At 37.1% G+C, this 17,988-nt stretch overlaps 1 protein-coding gene across 1 annotated transcript in view; it reads left to right on the top strand.

The window, feature by feature from the left end:
• The window catches only part of DYNC2H1 (dynein cytoplasmic 2 heavy chain 1), a 432,306-nt gene that overhangs the window by 65,186 nt on the left and 349,132 nt on the right, over positions 1–17,988 (top strand). The window contains exons 36-41 of the mRNA XM_036258012.1: positions 1,951–2,066; positions 8,523–8,722; positions 9,498–9,762; positions 11,829–12,036; positions 13,643–13,772; positions 17,454–17,609. Coding sequence (XP_036113905.1) covers positions 1,951–2,066; positions 8,523–8,722; positions 9,498–9,762; positions 11,829–12,036; positions 13,643–13,772; positions 17,454–17,609 — 1,075 coding nt within the window. The remainder of the gene's footprint in view (positions 1–1,950; positions 2,067–8,522; positions 8,723–9,497; positions 9,763–11,828; positions 12,037–13,642; positions 13,773–17,453; positions 17,610–17,988) is intronic.

Genomic DNA, 17,988 nt, shown 5'->3' with positions numbered 1-17,988 from the left:
CCATTTGACCCAGTGATCCCGCTTCTAGGAATATACCCTAAGAAGCCTGAAACACCAATCAGAAAGAATATATGTACGCCCATGTTCATAGCAGCACTATTTACAATAGCTAAGATCTGGAAACAGCCCAAGTATCCATCAGTAAACGAATGGATAAAAAAAACTGTTGTATATATATACAATGGAGTACTATGCAGTTATAAGAAAGAAAGATCTCTTATCCTTTGAGACAACATGGAGGGACCTGGAAAATATTATCCTAAGTGAAACAAGCCGAGCAGAAAAAGACAAATACCACATGATCTCACTTATATATGGAATATAATGACTATAGCAGTCTGAGGAATAGGGTAGACCCAGAAACACGGAAGTAGGGTATAGAGTGATAACCCTCAGAAGAGGGGGTGGTGGGGGGTGGGAAGAGATAAACCACAGAACTTATATGCATGTATGCATAACCAATGGACATGGACAACAAAGCCGGGCACAGGGCGGGGGGGATGGGGAGGAGGGTGTCAATGGGGTAAAAAAGGAGAAACATCTGTAACAAAAAAAAAAAAAAAAAAAAGATAAATGCAAAAATGTTCATGGGTGAGGATAAAAAAAAGAAAGATTTCGGTTTGAATAATAAAAACATCTGGGCCAAAACTACTTGTTTTTCTTAAATACTATAAATCTGATCTCACCTTTTTATGCAAAAAAAGTTTTTGGAGTATTCCAGCTAAATGATACTCACTGATCTAATTTACCAGCCGACCACTGAAGACTTTACTGTTCTTTGGAGGGAATCTTTTTTTTTATTTTTTTATCCTCACCTGGGGACATTTTTCTATTTTTTGTACAGATAGAGTGGGAGGGAGAGAGAGGAAGAGAGAAAGAGGGAAACATCGATGTGAAAGGGACACATCGAGTGGCTGCCACCCGCACGACCAACCAGGGCCGGGGACAAACTGCAACCGAGGCACATGCCCTTAGCGGGAACCGAACCCGGGTCTCTTCGGACCGCAGGCGGACGCTCCAACCGCTGAGCCAAACCGGCCAGGGCTGGAGGGAATCTTTTAAAGTTTTTCTTATGTCTTATTTTTGGTGATAGAGGTTGAATTTTAGCTTCTTTGGGTAATCAAGAATTCTAGTTCATGTAATTTAAAAGATAGTGATAACTAGAATTTCAGAGATTGAGAACAAGATAGATTGATTAAAAACTTTAGGAATAAATGTAATAGGTAGTTGTCATTTAGTATCTTCATTAAGATATTAGCTAGTTTAGCCCAGCTGGTGTGGCTCAGTGGTTGAACATTGACCCATGCACCAAGAGGTCGATGGTTCGATTCTCAGTCAGGGCACATGCCCAGGTTGTGGGCCCGATCCCTATTGGGGGCCATGCAGGAGGCGGCCAGTTAATGTTCTCTCTCATTGATATTTCTATCTCTCTCTCCCTCTAAAATCAATAAAGAAAAAAAAAAAGTAAAAAAAACAAAAGATATTAGCTAGTTCATAGTTCAAATTGGTAGTTACAAAATAGTCATGGGGATGTAAAGTACAACATAGAGAATATAGTCAATATTACTATATTAACTATGTATAGTGTCGGTGGGTAATGAAAATTTTGGAGGGGGGGCATTTGTAAGATATGTGATTGTCTAATCGCTATGCTGTATACCTGAAACTAACACAACATAATATTAAATGTAAACTTTGAAAAATAAAATTTAAATTAAAAAATTTAAAATAAAAAAGTTAACTAGTTCATGAAAGATTTATCCCGATCCTTGAGAACCACCCATCTTCCACATTTTACTTAAGTGATTATTTTATGTGATTGGTTCTTTTATATAAATGTATAAAATATAATTTCTGTTTGTCAGTAGTTATGTTTTTCTTTGGATATCATAATAAAAAGAATTTCTGGAAGCTATTTGATGCTTTGTGATTTTAATGTTTTTACTTAAGGGAACTTTTGACACCTCAACAACATTATGACTGGGGTTTGAGAGCTTTGAAGACAGTTCTGAGAGGAAGTGGAAATCTTCTTAGACAGCTGAAGAAAACTGGCATTAAACAGAAAGGTATGATTTATTATTCCAAATATAGTTTTATTTTTACTTTAATTTTTAAAAATAAGCTTTAGGCCCTGGCCGATTTGGCTCAGCGGTTAGAGCGTCAGCCTGTGGTCCTGAGAGACCCAGGTTCAGTTCCCGCTGGGGGCACGTACCTCGGTTGCAGTTTGTCCCTGGTCCTGGTTGGGTTGTGCGGGTGGCAACTACTTGATGTGTCCCTTTCACGTCGATGTTTCTCTCTCTCTCCCTCCCTCCCACTCTATCTGAACAAAAAACGAAAAAATGTCCTCAGGTGAGGATAAAAAAAAAAAATAAGCTTTAGTTTTTAATAGTTTTACATTTATAGAAAAGTTATAAATATTATAGAGTTTTTGAATACCCTATTCCTAGTTTCTTCTATTGTTAACATATAACATGAGTAGGGTACATTTATCACAAGTAATGAAGCTATATTGATACATTATTTATTAAAAAAAAATTTTTTTTTATTGCTTTTTTAGAGATACAGGAATGGAGAGCGAGAGAGAGATAGAAACATCTATGAGAGAGAACATTGATTGGCCACCCTTTGGCATGCTCCCCACTGGGGATTGGGCCCACAACTTGGGCATGTGCCCTGACTGGGAATCGAACTTGGTGCATGGGTCAATGCTCAACCACTGAGCCACACCAGCCGGGCTATTGATACATTATTTTAAAACTGAAGTTTTTGCTTTATTAGGGTTTTTTTCTAGTTTTTTGCCTACTGTTTTATCATAATTTTTAAATATGCATTAAATATTAAATAGTTGTGATATACAGAGGAATATTCTAGTCCACTTGTTTTCCTTCTTTAATGTTCTTTAGAATCCCCTAGAGCCTTGTTAAAACAGATTTTTGGACCCCCATCCTCAAAGTTCCTGATTTAGTAGGTCTGGAGTAGAGTCTCAGAATTTTTCTAGTCTTAAAACAGGAACAGAAACTTTAGAAATGCATAGGAATTTTCCCTTCAAAAGCGATAGTACACCAAACCAAATAACCTTAAAAAAACCCTCAAGAATATAAAAAATACTTTTTAACATATAATAATTTTAGATGTAAAGTTGCAAAGATAGCACTCCCATTGTTTTGTATTATTTACCATGGTACATTTATCAAATGAAGAAACTGACACAGTTACATTACTATTAACTAAACTCTAGACTTTATTTGATATTTGATTCCCATGATTCTTTCTGTTCCAGGACTGACCCTTTGAATCTAGGGTCCCACATTGTATTTAGTTGTTATATCTCCTAAATCTCCTCTGCTTAATGACAGTTAGTTTCTCAGTCTGTTTTTGTTTTCATGAAATCAACTAGTCAGATATCATGTAGACTCTTCCTCGTTCTGTTTTATTTTTTAATGTTTTTCTCATGATTAGACTGAGTTACGAATATTTGAAACCACAGCCCTGGCTGGTTTGGCTCAGCGGTTAGAGCATTGGCCTGAGGAACAGAGAGTCCCGGGTTCAGTTGCAGTTTGTCCCCTGCCCCAGATGGGGTTGTGTGGGTGGCTGCCACTCAATGTGTCTCTCTCGCATCAATGTTTCTCTGTCTCTCTTCCTTCCTCCCTCTCTCTCTCCCACTCTATCTGAAGATGAATGCAAAAATGTCCTCAGGCCCTGGCCGGTTTGGCTCAGCAGTTAGAGCGTCGGCCTGCGGTCCAGAGAGACCCGGGTTTGGTTCCTGCTAAGGGCATGTACCTTGGTTGCAGTTTGTCCCCGGCCCTGGTTTGTCGTGCGGGTGGCAGCCACTCGATGTGTCCCTTCACGTCGATGTTTCTCTCTCTCTCTCTCTCTCCCTCCTTCTCTATCTGAACAAAGAATGAAAAAGTGTCCTCGGGTGAGGATAAAAAAAAAAAATGTCTTCAGGTGAGGATAATAAAAAAACAAAGAATACCAGAGAGGTGGAGTGCCCTTCTCATCCCATCACGTCAGTGGACACATACTAACCACATGATATCACTGGTGATGTTTACCTTCATCACTTATCACTTGTCAGGTTTTTTTCACTGTAAAGTTAGTATTTCCCCCTTTTCTTACTCTGTGCTTTGGAAGCTGGTTAGCAAATCTAGCTTACCTTCAAAGTGGGGAGGATAGGACTAGCTTCACCTCTTGGTGGGGGAATATCAATTGAAACTCTTCTATAAAGAATATTTGCCTCGAACTTCCGGTCAAGATGGCGGCGTAGGTAAACGTGGTATCGCGTCCTCCCACAACCACATCAAAGTTACAACTAAACTACAGAACAACCATCATTCAAAACCGCCTGAAATCAAGCTGAATGGAAATCCTACAACTACGGAATTAAAGCAGCAGCCACATCCAGACCGGTAGGAGGACCGGCGGTGGCCGTGCGACGGGCTGGTCCCACACCCAAGTGTGGCGGATAAAAATCAGGAGGACACCTCGGCTGGGAAGGTCCTTCCTGAGGACTGAGGGGTCCCCGTCCCACACCAGGCGCCCTGCTCAGGGTTCCAGTGCCAGGAAGAGAATCCCCATCACTTCTGGCTGGAAAAACCAGCGGGAACTGAGGCTCAGGGAGGCTGAAGCGGCTGGAGCCCCAGGCAGCTCCTTAAAGGGCCCGCGCACGGACTGATCGGACTCCTTCCCTCTAAGCTTGGAGGGGAGGCAGCTCAAGGGGCACCAGAGACATACAGGGAAGAACTGAGCTGTTTGGCACTGGAGCGAGGGCTGGAGAGGGGGCTTTCTCCGGGACAGACGTGCTGTAAGAGGCCTTTGTTCCTTTTGTGAGCCCTTCCTGGGGGCGATAGACAGTCTCCATATCTGGGACTCCAGCAACCTGGCTCACACTGGTAGCCCCGCCCCACCCAACTTTCAGGCCCACCCAAGCTGTTACCAGTTGATAACCATAGGACTGGCCTGTGGATCCTGCTTCAGGTTTTCCTAAATCCTTTCAAACAAGCAGCATCTGGTCTCAGATAGCCCCATACCTCTTGTTAAGTAATACATAGAAACAAACACAGGGAGGCAGCCAAAATGAGGAGACAAAGAAGCAGGTCCCAAATGAAAGAACAGATCATAACCCCAGGAAAAGAACTAAGCGAAATGGAGATAAGCAACCTAACAGATGCTGAGTTCAAAGTACTGCTTATAAAGATACTCAATGAACTTAGTGAGAACCTCAGCGAACTTAGTGAGGGCCTCAAGAGCATAAAAAAGGACCAGTCAGAAATGAAGGAGGCACTAACTGAAATAAAGAATAATTTACACAGATTCAATAGTAGAGTAGGGAAAGCCAAGAAGCCAACCATTGATTTGGAATATAAGGAAGCAAGAAACACCCAATCAGAACAGCAAAAAGAAAAAAGAATACCCCAAAATGAGGAGAGTGTAAGGAGCCTCTGGGACAACATCAAGCGTGCCAACATTCGCATCTTGGGGGTGCCAGAAGGAGAAGAGAGAGAACAAGAAATCAAAAACCTATTTGAAACAATAATGGCAGAAAAATTCCCTAACTTGGTGAAGGGAACAGACATACAAGTCCAGGAAGCACAGAGTCCCAAACAAGGTGAATCCCAAGGGGCCCACACCAAGACACATCCTCATCAAAATGCAAAAGGTTCAAGACAAAGAGAGAATCTTAAAAGCAGCAAGAGAAAAGCATTTAGTTACCTACAAGGGAGTTCCCATTAGGCTGTCAGCTGATTCCTCAAGAGAAACTTTGCAGGCCAGAAGGGCATGGCAAGAAATATTCAGAGTGATGAAAACCAAGAACCTACAACCAAAATTACTCTATCCTGCGAAGCTGTCATTTAGAATCGATGGATATATAAAAACTTTCCCAGACAAGAAAAAGTTAAAGGAGTTCATCACCACCAAACCGTTATTATATGAAATGATGAAAGGTCTTTTTGAAGAAAAAGATAAAATATATGAACAAACAAAATGGCAATGAATACATATCTATCAACAATGGAATCTACAGACAAAATGAACAGGTAGAACAGAAACATTCTCCTAGATACAGAGAACATTTTGTTGGTTGCCAGTTGGGAGGGGGGTTGGGGTAATGGGTGAAAAAGGTGAAGGGATTAAGAAGTACAAATTCATTGCTAGACTGACAAACCTCAAAGGGAAAGGGGTTGGGGGGGTGGGAAGAAATAAACCAAAGAACTTATATGCATAACCAATGGACACAGACAATAGTGTGGGAAAAGGTGGGAGGGGGGCGGGAGTGGGGAGGAGGGATTCAATGGGGGAAAAATGTGGAACATCTGTAATACATTTTACATCCAACAATAAAGATTTAAAAATAAAAAAAGAATATTTGCCTCTTCTCTCTCATTTATGTATGTATTAAATCATCTATTTTGATTAGTATGAATTCATGTTTTTGTTTTTGTTTTTTTTATCCTTACCCGAGGATATTTTTTCATTTTTTGTTCAGATAGAGTGGGAGGGACAGAGAGGGAGAGAGAGAGAGAAAGAAACATCGACGTGAAAGGGACAGTTCGAGTGGCTGCCTCTCACATGACCCAACCAGGGCCGGGGACAAACTGCGGCCGAGGTACGTGCCCTTAGTGGGAACCAAACCCGGGTCTTTCTGGACCGCAGACTGACGCTTTAACCACTGAGCAACCGGCCAAGGCCATGTGTATTTTATTATTGTATTTTACCACCTTTTTCACATTTATATAAAATAAATTTTCCCGTGGATCTATACCTTCATGAAAGGCTGCATATTCAACCTTTTTCTGGTTGCTATTAAAAACTAAGCTAAAACACTGAAAATAGACCACATAGAAAAAAGGAGTACATGAAATTACCACAACATGGCTGGACCTAGAGGGTTTTGTGCTGAGTAAATAAGTCAGACAGATAAAGACAAATGCATATGATTTCATTTATATGTGGAGTGTAAGAAAAATAAAATAAACAGGACAGAAACAGATTCATAGATACAGAGAACATTTTGATGGTTGTCAGATGGAAGAGGTTTGGGAGGATGGGTGAAAAGGTGAAGGGAGTAAGAAGTACAAATTGGTGGTTACAGAATAGTGACGGGGATGTAAAGTACAGCATAGGGAATATAGTCAATAATACTCTAATAGCTACAAATGGTGTCAGATGGGTACTAGATTTATTGGGTGATCACTTCATAAGTTATATAAATGTCTAATCACTTATTTGTACACCTGAAACTACTATAATGTTGTATGTCAACTGTAATTGAAAAATAAAAAAATAAAACTAAGTTAAAACACTGAAGATAAGATAGCACAGATAAAAAGATTATATGAAGTTACCTCTTTGGACTCTAAATGATCCAAGTATACATTTAAAAAAAGGAAGCTACTTTAGCTCTATTATTAGGTGAGCATATGCCAGGGCATTTATAATTGTTTGGTAAAGTAATTAAGTCACTATTTTTCAGTTTTCTATCTCTGATGATTTTAAAGAAATATTGAAACTATACCTATAGTAAATAAAGATGGCTTATTTGTGAGTTCAGCGCTTGAAATAAACTCTAGTGTAGGCAAGCTTATTTATTTATGCTTAAACATAGAAATATTAAACAATTATAGAAAATACCAGGCTAAAAATAGTTTCATTTCTTATCAGTCAGCAGCAATCATATTAGTATGTACATTTGGTTTAAGAATAGGTTTATGAGACAGTTTTGAGCAAGGCTGATAAAAGATTTTTCCTTTGTTAGTTTTTAGTCACAGGACATAAAATTTCTGGAGGCAATATTGGTATATTTGGAGAGATACCTGAATCTGGAATTAGTTGGTTTGGGTTTAAATTCTAGCTATATAAAATTATATTTATTGCTGTCCACTTTCAGGCAAGTCATTAAACCCTTAGAGAGTTAATGTTCTTATATGTAAATTAGACTAATAATACTTTCTTTTTAAAAATTTTTATCCTCACCCGAGACCATTTTTTTGCATTTATCTTCAGATAGAGTGGGAGGGAGAGAGGGAAGAAGAGAGAGAGAGAAACATTGATGCGAGAGAGACACACTGACTGGTTGCCGCCCACACAACCCCAGCCGGGCCCGGGGCCAAACTGCAACCGAGGTACATGGCCTTAGTGGGAACCAAACTCTCTGGTCCATGGGCTGAGCCAAACAGACCAGGGCAGTAATACTTTCTTACTTTACACAGTTGTTATAAGGTTCACATCAAAAGTAAAGTACTCTGCCAATATAAATTATAATTTTTATTATTAATTAAAGTTTGAGTGTACCTGGGATTCAAATTCTATGGAAAAGAATCCATACATCTACCTAGTGATACTTTTATTTCTGTAGTCAAAAAATAAGGTAAGCTTGCCAAATCACATGATAGCACAGGTCTTTAAATGTTACTAAATTCTAGTGCATCATTTAATTACTAATAATACATATCAAGGCACTTAAACACTATTTTTATAGTTAGTAGATAACTAATAATTTTAAAATGAAACTTTTTTTTTAGTTAATGAAAGTCATATTGTGGTACAAGCATTGAGACTTAATACAATGTCAAAGTTTACATTTGCTGATTGCACTCGGTTTGATGCACTGATCAAAGATGTGTTTCCTGGAATTGACTTTAAAGAAGTAGAATATGATGAATTGAGTGCTGCATTAAAGCAAGTCTTTGAGGAGGCCAATTATGAAATCATACCCAATCAGGTAATTGTCAGACTATTTTATAATATATTAATCCTTTCTCCTAGTTAATTCCTTATTACCTATTTTTATTCTTTATCTTTCAATTTGTCTTTTGTGTTTCCACTTAAATCTCAGTTGCTCATGGAAGTCTTCCCTGATCCTTAAGTCCAGATTAGGTTACCTTGAATATGCTTTCATTTACTCTTGTTATACATTCTTGTTTAGTATTTCATTGTATATTTGATTAAGATTGATTCTCCCTCAGCAGAGAGTAGTCTCCATAAAATGCAGGATCTATGTCTATTTTTGCTCACCATTTTATTTCTAGTGCCTGTTACAGACCCTGGCATATAATAGATCCATTTTATATAAATTTTATATTTAATTGTCAAAGTGAAGTTCTTTTACTAGGTCTTTTTATGTAACAAGTACATGTTCAAAGTGAACACTTTTTTTTCAGGTTTTTTTGTTTTGTTTTGAGGGACACTGGATATGAATGAATGAAAAAGTGAATAAAATAATGAATATATTATATTTGATGAATGAGTGAAGAACGAACATAATAAACATGTTGTATTGTCAAATAACACTGTTTTTTTTTTTTTTTTAAAGGAAGATTACATTGTACATATGTAGAGATTTATTTAGGTATTTTTAAAATTTAAGGCTTTATCTTCCACTGAAGAAATCAAAGTCTTAATTTATATGTTTGGACTAGAATAACTTTACAATGAAAGCAGAACTGTGTATGATTGTATACGATAAATCACATATGAAAATCTTTCTTTTTTACTAGATTAAGAAGGCTTTAGAATTGTATGAACAATTATGCCAGAGGATGGGAGTTGTTATTGTTGGTCCAAGTGGTGCTGGAAAGTCAACTCTTTGGAGAATGTTAAGGGCAGCACTTTTTAAAATTGGCAAGGTGGTAAAACAATATACCATGAACCCCAAAGCTATGCCTAGACATCAATTATTAGGCCATATTGACATGGATACAAGGGAATGGTCTGATGGTGTTTTGACGAATAGTGCTCGCCAAGTAGTTCGAGAACCTCAAGGTTGGTCTTTGTTGTGTGATTCATTGCTTTACTTAATTTTAGTGGATGATAGATCTTGTCTGTAATACTATTCTTGTCATCTTATACATGACCATGAACTGTCTTTTAATGATGTATGTTGATATTTTACTTTGTGGTGGGGCAAGACATGCTATCATTTTGACCTATATGCTGTAGCAACTTTTTTTTTTTTTAAATCCTCACCTGAGGATATTTTTCCATTTATTTTCAGATATAGTGGGGGCTATGGGGAGGGGGGTGGAGACAGAGAGAGAAACACCTATATGAGAGAGACACATTGATTGGTTGCCTCCCATATGACCCTGACTAGGGCCAGGGACCAAACCACAACCAAGGTATGTGCCCTTGACTGGAATCAAACCTGTGACTCTAGCCCTGGCCGGTTTGGCTCAGTGGTTGGAGCGTCGGCCTGCGGTACAGAGAGACCCGGGTTCGGTTCCCGCTAAGGGCACGTACCTCGGTTGCAGTTTGTCCCCGGCCCTGGTTTGTCGTGAGGGTGGCAGCCACTCGATGTGTCCCTTCATGTCGATGTTTCTCTCTCTCTCTCTCCCTCCCGCTCTAGCTGAACAACAAAAAAATGGAAAAATGTCCTTGGGTGAGGATAAAAAAAAAACAAAAAAAAAACACCTGTGACTCTTTGGTTCATGTTCTAACCACTGAACCAAACTGGCCAGGACTAGTAACTTTTATTGTAATAGAAATTTAGAGTAATCCGGGTGAATTGAAATTCACAACTAGATTAATTTACTGAATAAGTATAAAATTTTTTATTGTTGTATTGGTATAATGCCTTACAAATAATTTTTATTTAGGGTTAAAATTGGTATCTTTGCAAACACTTTTGACTTATCAGTTTGAATACAGTGTTTTAAATAATTTTGAAAATTTAAATAATAAAACAGTAGACTTCAAAGTCTAAATTTTTGGCTTGATGGTAAAGATGTTTTTTGGCCATAATCAGAGAAGACTCCCTACTTTTTGCTAGGTTATAATTTAATTATAGTTATTTTTCTAAGCCATTGAATGAAAGGTTTAGAACTCTAACATATTGAAAGGAATTTTCAATGTAGTCTTTTCATTTTCATTTCATTTTCAATAATATTACACTAAATAGAAACCAGATATTACCTGTACTCATTTCTCACATTTAAAAAAAATCCTGACCCGAGGTTATGTATTCATTGATTTGGGGGAGGGGGAGGGGGAGGAGGAGAGAGAGAGGGAGAGACATTAATCGATTGCCTCCCATAATGCGCCCTGACTGGGGATTGAACCCGAAACCTAGGTGTGTACCCTCACCAGAAATTGAATCCACAGTCTTTGGTGTACGGGACAATGCTTCAATAAACTGACCCACCCGGCCGGGGCTTTATCACACTTTTATTGGTGATATTTTTCTCTTTGAATTGTTTTAAAGGCCCAAGTACAACTTGAAACCACTCTTATTTTAAGAGGGATGGATAAAAAAGGTTTGTCTTGTGGAAAGACTTGTATATACAACTTGTTCACTACTTCTCCCCTTTGAAGTCACCTTTTTATATATCAAAGAAATTAGATAGTGACTAATTTTTAAAATTTCTCATGTTGGGCACTGAAGAGTAGGTTCTCAATAGTTCCTAAAAGAGATATTACGTACCAAGCATTCATAGATTCTTATGACTTGGTAGAAGACAAAGGTCTGAAGGATTTCTCACAAGCTTTTGGGAATAGAAATACTTGCACACCATGCTTTCTTTTAGTGAGATTTCAATTCTGTATGTTCCTAGATAAATAGAGCATTTTCACATGGTATATACCTGAGTCTTTGGCCAGCTGAGCCTGGATAGTCCATGGGTTCTCCAGCACATTTGTAGTACAAATTTACATGAAAAATTATAGCTTGTTCAATTTCTTCTACTTTATGTTTAGCTTCAGTGATATAAAATAATACTTAAGGAAATCACTTTTAAAGACAAAGAGAATTATTTTATGCTTAATTTTTAATGATTATCACAATTTTTAATGATTATTTTTATTTTATCTTTATTTTTATGGTTTGAAAATAGATGTCAGCTCATGGATAATCTGTGATGGTGATATTGATCCTGAATGGATAGAATCTCTAAATTCGGTTCTGGATGATAATCGACTACTCACTATGCCCAGTGGAGAAAGGATTCAGTTTGGCCCGAATGTTAACTTTGTATTTGAAACTCATGATTTAAGTTGTGCCTCGCCAGCCACAATATCTAGAATGGGAATGATCTTTCTTAGGTAAAGCATAAAAGCATTTGTACATATTATATTAGAATATTCTTCAATTATTACTTTGGTTTCATACCTAAGTAAATTACGTGTTGTATAAATAATGTATAATTTGTTTTTCTCTTTTTATAAACTTTTGTTAGGTTTTAATTTATTCAGAGAGTTTGTGTTTTACTGCAATTGAATTATTTCAGCAATGTAGTCCTATCACAATTACTAAATAATTATTTTTGTTTGCTTAACAGCAAATATTTAATTGTTTTCTTCTCTTACTTTTATTTAAACCTTTAAAAAAAATTCTCACCCAAGGATATGTTTATTGATTTTAGAGAGAGGGCAAAGGAGAGAGAGAGAGAGACAAAGAGAGATAGAGATAGAGATAGAGAGAGACAGACATCAATGTGAGAGAAAAACATCAGTTTGTTGCCTCCCTTACCCCCTCTGAGTGGGGATGGAACCTGCAACCTAGGTATGTGCCCTGACTAGGATTTGAATCACAACCTTTTGGTATATGGGATGAAGCTCTAACCAACTGAGCTGCCCAGCTAGGGCAGAGGCTAATAATATAAAGCTAACTGTTAATATTTTAATCATAGAATCTCAGATTTATAGTTTTAGAACTAATCTAGGTTTAAATGATCTTATGGTCCAAACTTTGATTTTATAAATTGGAAACCTCTCTACTTAATATTTTCTTTTTTCTTTTTCAGTGTATCTGGAAGAGGCTTAAAGAGCAAAAATGAACAATATGTCAATGTTATATTTAATATCAGTCATTGGATTTAGTCATATAATAATAATTATTATTATTATCACTTTTTAAATGTTTTCTTTCTTTTATTTTTTTTATCCTCACCTGAGGATATTTTTCTATTTATCTTCAGACAGAGTGGAAGGGGGAGCGAGGGAGAGAGAGAAACATCGATGTGAGAGGGTTGCCCCCCACACGACCCCTACCAGGGTTGGGATGAACTGCAACTGAAGTACATGCCTTGGCTCATTGGTCCATGGGCCAGTGCTCTACCGCTGAGCCAAATTGTCCAGGGCTGTTAGTCATATAATTAAATGCCTTGCTAAAAGCATTATATTTTACTTTAGAAAGAATTTTTAATAATGCCATGGGAATTTAGGTAGTTGGCTTTTTTGGGATAGAGAAAAGAAAAAATATCTTTGAAGATCTTTGTTAAGGTGCAGTGCATCTTGAACGCTAATGTGCATTTGAATTGCCCAAGGATTTTGTTAAAGTGAATATTTTGCTTCAGAAGGTATGGGATGGGATTTGGGATTCTGTATTTCCAACAAGCAGACTGCACTTTGAGTAGGACGGATTTAGTCCACTTTTTGGCTAAGCCGCAGATACGTAATTTTTAACTCATATTTATAGTAATATAGATGAAATTTATTTGCTTTATTTTACAGAAAATGATACCCTTATGTAGGTATATATATAGAAGTAACTAACAGATACATATATACACATACAGAAGTCACTAAAGTCAACTGTTGTGCAGTAGCAAATAATGTATAGAATAATGTTTATTGGGCCAGAAATTAATTTTGAAAGTAAATTGACAATTCTTAAATATTTTCTTATGTGTTTGTTAATCTGTTTTAGTGATGAAGAGACAGATATTAATTCTCTGATAAAATGTTGGTTGAGGAATCAGCCTCCTAAATATAGGAATAACCTTGAAAACTGGATTGGAGATTATTTTGAAAAAGCTTTACAATGGGTTCTAAAGCAGGCAAGTAACTATACTATTTCCTGGTTAATCATCTAGGTGAGAAGTACAGTGATTGAGAGTGTTGCTTATACATAGTTGCCTTTTAGGAGAGCTCTGCCAGCGACGGGCTGGCGTCTTCATCGCTGTCCCTCTAGCTTGCCGTAGTGTTTTATTATGTTAGTCTTAAAACACTTTAATTCTTCCATCCACAGTATTTTGCACTGCTTACCTAAAAATCTTGAATATTGGAATGTCTTTCTAATTTTAATAGCAAAACTATCTTGTCACCTTTTACCGTGTTAGTAAATACTCAGGTATATATCATGCTAAAGACAATGTCAAGTTACTATGAAAGTAAAAAAAGATGGTGCATTATTTATAATATTATTTAAAGTTTTTTTTATTAAACAGAAATCTATTAAATATCTAAAATATGTCAGCCATACCACTAGATAAGACTTTGAGAGCTGAACATTAATAGGATAATCCCTTTAATTGAGAAGGGTTTTTCTAATGGAGGAAAATGAATGTAAAAAGATAATTACAGTATAATGAGAGTTAGAGAATATTGATGTCATTAGGGAAGTTTTTTTTTTTTATTTTATTTTTTATCCTCACCCGAGGACATTTTTCCATTTTTTTTGTTCAGATAGAGCGGGAGGGAGAGAGAGGAAGGGAGAGAGAGAGAAACATCGACGTGAAGGGACACATTGAGTGGCTGCCACCTGCACAACCAACCAGGGCCGGGAACAAACTGCAACCGAGGTACGTGCCCTTAGCGGGAACCGAACCTGGGTCTCTCTGTACCGCGGGCTGACGCTCCAACCGCTGAGCCAAACCGGCCAGGGCTCATTAGGGAAGTTTTAATAAGATCACACTTAATTTTGAATTTGAAGCATGAATACAAGTTTAGTATGCCAAGAAGACAATGGAGGGCTTTCAAATATTCTACATGATTATTTTCAGCTTCTCTTGGTTTTTCTTTTCTTTTAAATTTTGTTTTCTTTATTGATTTTTAGGGAGAGAGGAAGGGAGACGGAGAGAGAGATAGAAACATCGCTGAAAGAGAACATCAATTGGCTGCCTCCTGTGTGCCCCTCACTGGGGATTGGACCCACAACCTGGGCATGTGCCCTGACCAGAAATTGAACCAGCGACCTCTTGATGCATGGGTCGACGCTCAACCACTGAGCCACACCATCTGGGCTCTTTTGTCATTCATTACTTTTATGAAAAATGTAAACAAAAAAAAAAAAATAGAGGACATAAATAGCAATGAATTTTCAAAAAGTACTTATTAATCTGAACTTCATTTAGAGGTCAATACTTTGGGATTAAACAGGACATACAGAGAAATGGAGATCTCACTTCAGTTTTCTCTTTTTCCTGTTCTGACTTTGTGAGGATGAACGATGGGGGAATGGAGATTCGTGGGAAGTGAAGCAACTAAGATAGGTTTCTGTGATGGCCTCTGGGAGAAACTACTCCCATCAGCCCTCAGTCTGACTGATCTGTCTCCTCCTTTGTTCTTCTGCAGCAATGTACAGTGTCTTTCAACTACATTATAATTTCTTACATTCAATAATAAGCATTGTAAGGGCAAGCACCAAGCCTGTCTTACTCTTTATTGTTTCCCCAGAACCAAGTATGCTAATAACAGAGTAGTGAATGAATGAGCCTATATGTGCTCAATTAAATACCTGATGCCTATGTTGTAGCAAGTTAGTAGATATGTTGTCATTTCATTAATATAAAACATACAGAGCCTAACAAGGCCTTCCAATGCAAATACCTTGAGGTCATCTACTTGCATGCTGTTAATGTTAGAATGAGAAACAGAAATGATACTAGGTGGAATATATGGATATATAGGGCTTTATGACTATAGAAATGATGCCAGGATATGATTGTTAAATCATAGAGTGGGTATCAAAGATGCAGTCAGAAAATAAACTGATTTGTTTTGAGGTCAGGTCCTTGTTATTGTTTAAAAATTTTTTTATGTGTTGAGGGTTCTTTCTTTCTTATGTTGTAGTTTGTTCACCATGTTCAGATTCTGAGAGATATACCATAATGGATGTTCTAGTCAAATGCTGGTTTTATTTTTAACTAGAATTTTGCTTTCTTGTATTAATTTAGCAACTTAGACAATCTAGAGGAAAATATATAGGTTTCTCTATCTCGCCTTTAAAGCCTAGAAGTCTTGCCTGGCCAGTGTGGCTCAGTGGTTGAGCATTGACCCGTGCACCAGAAGGTCGCTGGTTCGATTCCCGGTCAGGGCACATGCCCAAGTTGTGGGTCAAATCCCCAGTGGGGGGCATGCAGGAGGCGGCCAGTCGATGTTCTCTCTCATCAATGTTTCTATCTCCCTCTCCCTCTCTCCCTAAAAATTAACAAAGAAAGAAAGAAAAAAAAGCCTAGAAGTCTTTCCATGGCCTAAGCAGTGGATTTCTACCTATCTTCTTTTTTCCTGCTATTTCTCCATTCTTACAAAAATATTTGTTGCCCTGGACGGTGTGGCTTGGTTGGAGCGTCATCCCCTGCACCTTAGGGTCGAGGGTTTGATTCCCAGTCAGGCTGCATTCAGGAGGCGGCTGATCTATGTTTCTCTTTCACATCAATGTTTCTGTCCCTGTCCCTTCCTTTCCCACTAAAACCAATAAAAAATCATATCTGTGGGTGAGGATTAAAAAAAATGTATATTTATTATGCAGGCAGAGTGGTTTTCTAAAAAATGCAAATTGGATCACTCTTACTTAAGAGCACTTTAAAGGTAAAAATAAAATTTGCACTCCTTACCATGGCCTATATGATTCTGCACTCTGGCCCTTGCCTACCTCTTCGAGTTAAACCACTTTTCCTTTGCTTACTCAGGCTTCTTTTAATTCCCTGAGTACACCAGTGGCTCACCTTTGCATATGTTGCTTGGCCAGATCTCACTTTTCAGATGTTAGCATCAATGTCACCATTTTCAAAGAGGCCTTGAGCCCTCAATCAGACTAACCATTTCTCCAAACACTTTGTTCTCCTGCTTTGTAGCTCTTCCCACAACTTAACAATTTCTTCTGCTAAACTTGAGTTCTATGATAACAGTACTCTGTTTAGATCACTGAAAGAAAAAACAAAACCCATGTATAATTGGTTTATACTTAAGATTAATGAGAACCCTTTCCTTTCCTAACTCCCCAGCAGTTACACAGAGGCCCTAGAGGACCACAGATCAAAATAATCTCTCTAACCTCAGTCCAAAAGTTTCATTTGAAAATTCTGCTGGAGAGAAAGCTCCAAATGCATTGTCATTTAAGACTGCTTTTAGTAGACTTCCTTGTCCAGTACCATCAGTCTAGCCCTTGCCTCTGGCTTCTTTTTAATAGAAAGAGGAAATGAGGAGCTATTTTTAGACCAATGCTCATTGATTTACCTTTTCTTTTATATTCTGTTTAGGAAGTAAACAAACCATGTATCTATCTGAGGACTCTAATACATACAACTAGAAATATACAGTTGTGTTTTTAGGATTACTTTTTATTTCTAGAGTTTGTATTTTATATATAAATGGAATGAAATCTAAACTTTCTACAAGTTGAAAAGAGGGGTATATTTAAAGATGATCCTTAGAAAAGGTATGTGAATGTCAATCTGTATGGTTCTAAGTTAACTCATTAAATGCTTTTTGTCTGTACCATGGATTTTAATCAACAGAATGACTATGTGGTGGAAACAAGTTTGGTTGGGACTGTGATGAATGGTTTGTCACATCTACAAGGATGCAAAGATCATGACCAATTTATTATTAATCTCATAAGGGGACTTGGTGGAAATCTGAACATTAAATCACGTCTGGAATTCACCAAAGAGGTAATACATTTTCAAACCTATATTCAGTTCACATTTTTAAAAACCTTTCATTGACTCTTAATTGCCAAAATACAATGACCTGTAACTAAAATACAGAACTTTTTAATTTTAAAATTATGCATTTACTAGAATAATAATGCATTTATACACATACTTATATACGCATGTATTTTTATTTTTCAATTTTGAACTATTTTGTATTTCATGGTATTATTAAAATTTTATATAATTATTCTAATAGGCGAAAATTTGGAACAAATCTTTTTTGTTAGACATTTTGAACCTAGTTAGTTATATGTGTAAATATAATTATTTATTTTTAATCTTAGAAAAATATATTTTTAAAAATTGTTTATTTAACCAGAACAGTTTTAGCAGT

Source organism: Molossus molossus, unplaced genomic scaffold (genome assembly GCF_014108415.1).
Source record: "Molossus molossus isolate mMolMol1 unplaced genomic scaffold, mMolMol1.p scaffold_m16_p_13, whole genome shotgun sequence".
NCBI classification, from domain to species: domain Eukaryota; kingdom Metazoa; phylum Chordata; class Mammalia; order Chiroptera; family Molossidae; genus Molossus; species Molossus molossus.
This window is presented reverse-complemented; position numbering and strand designations above follow the sequence as displayed.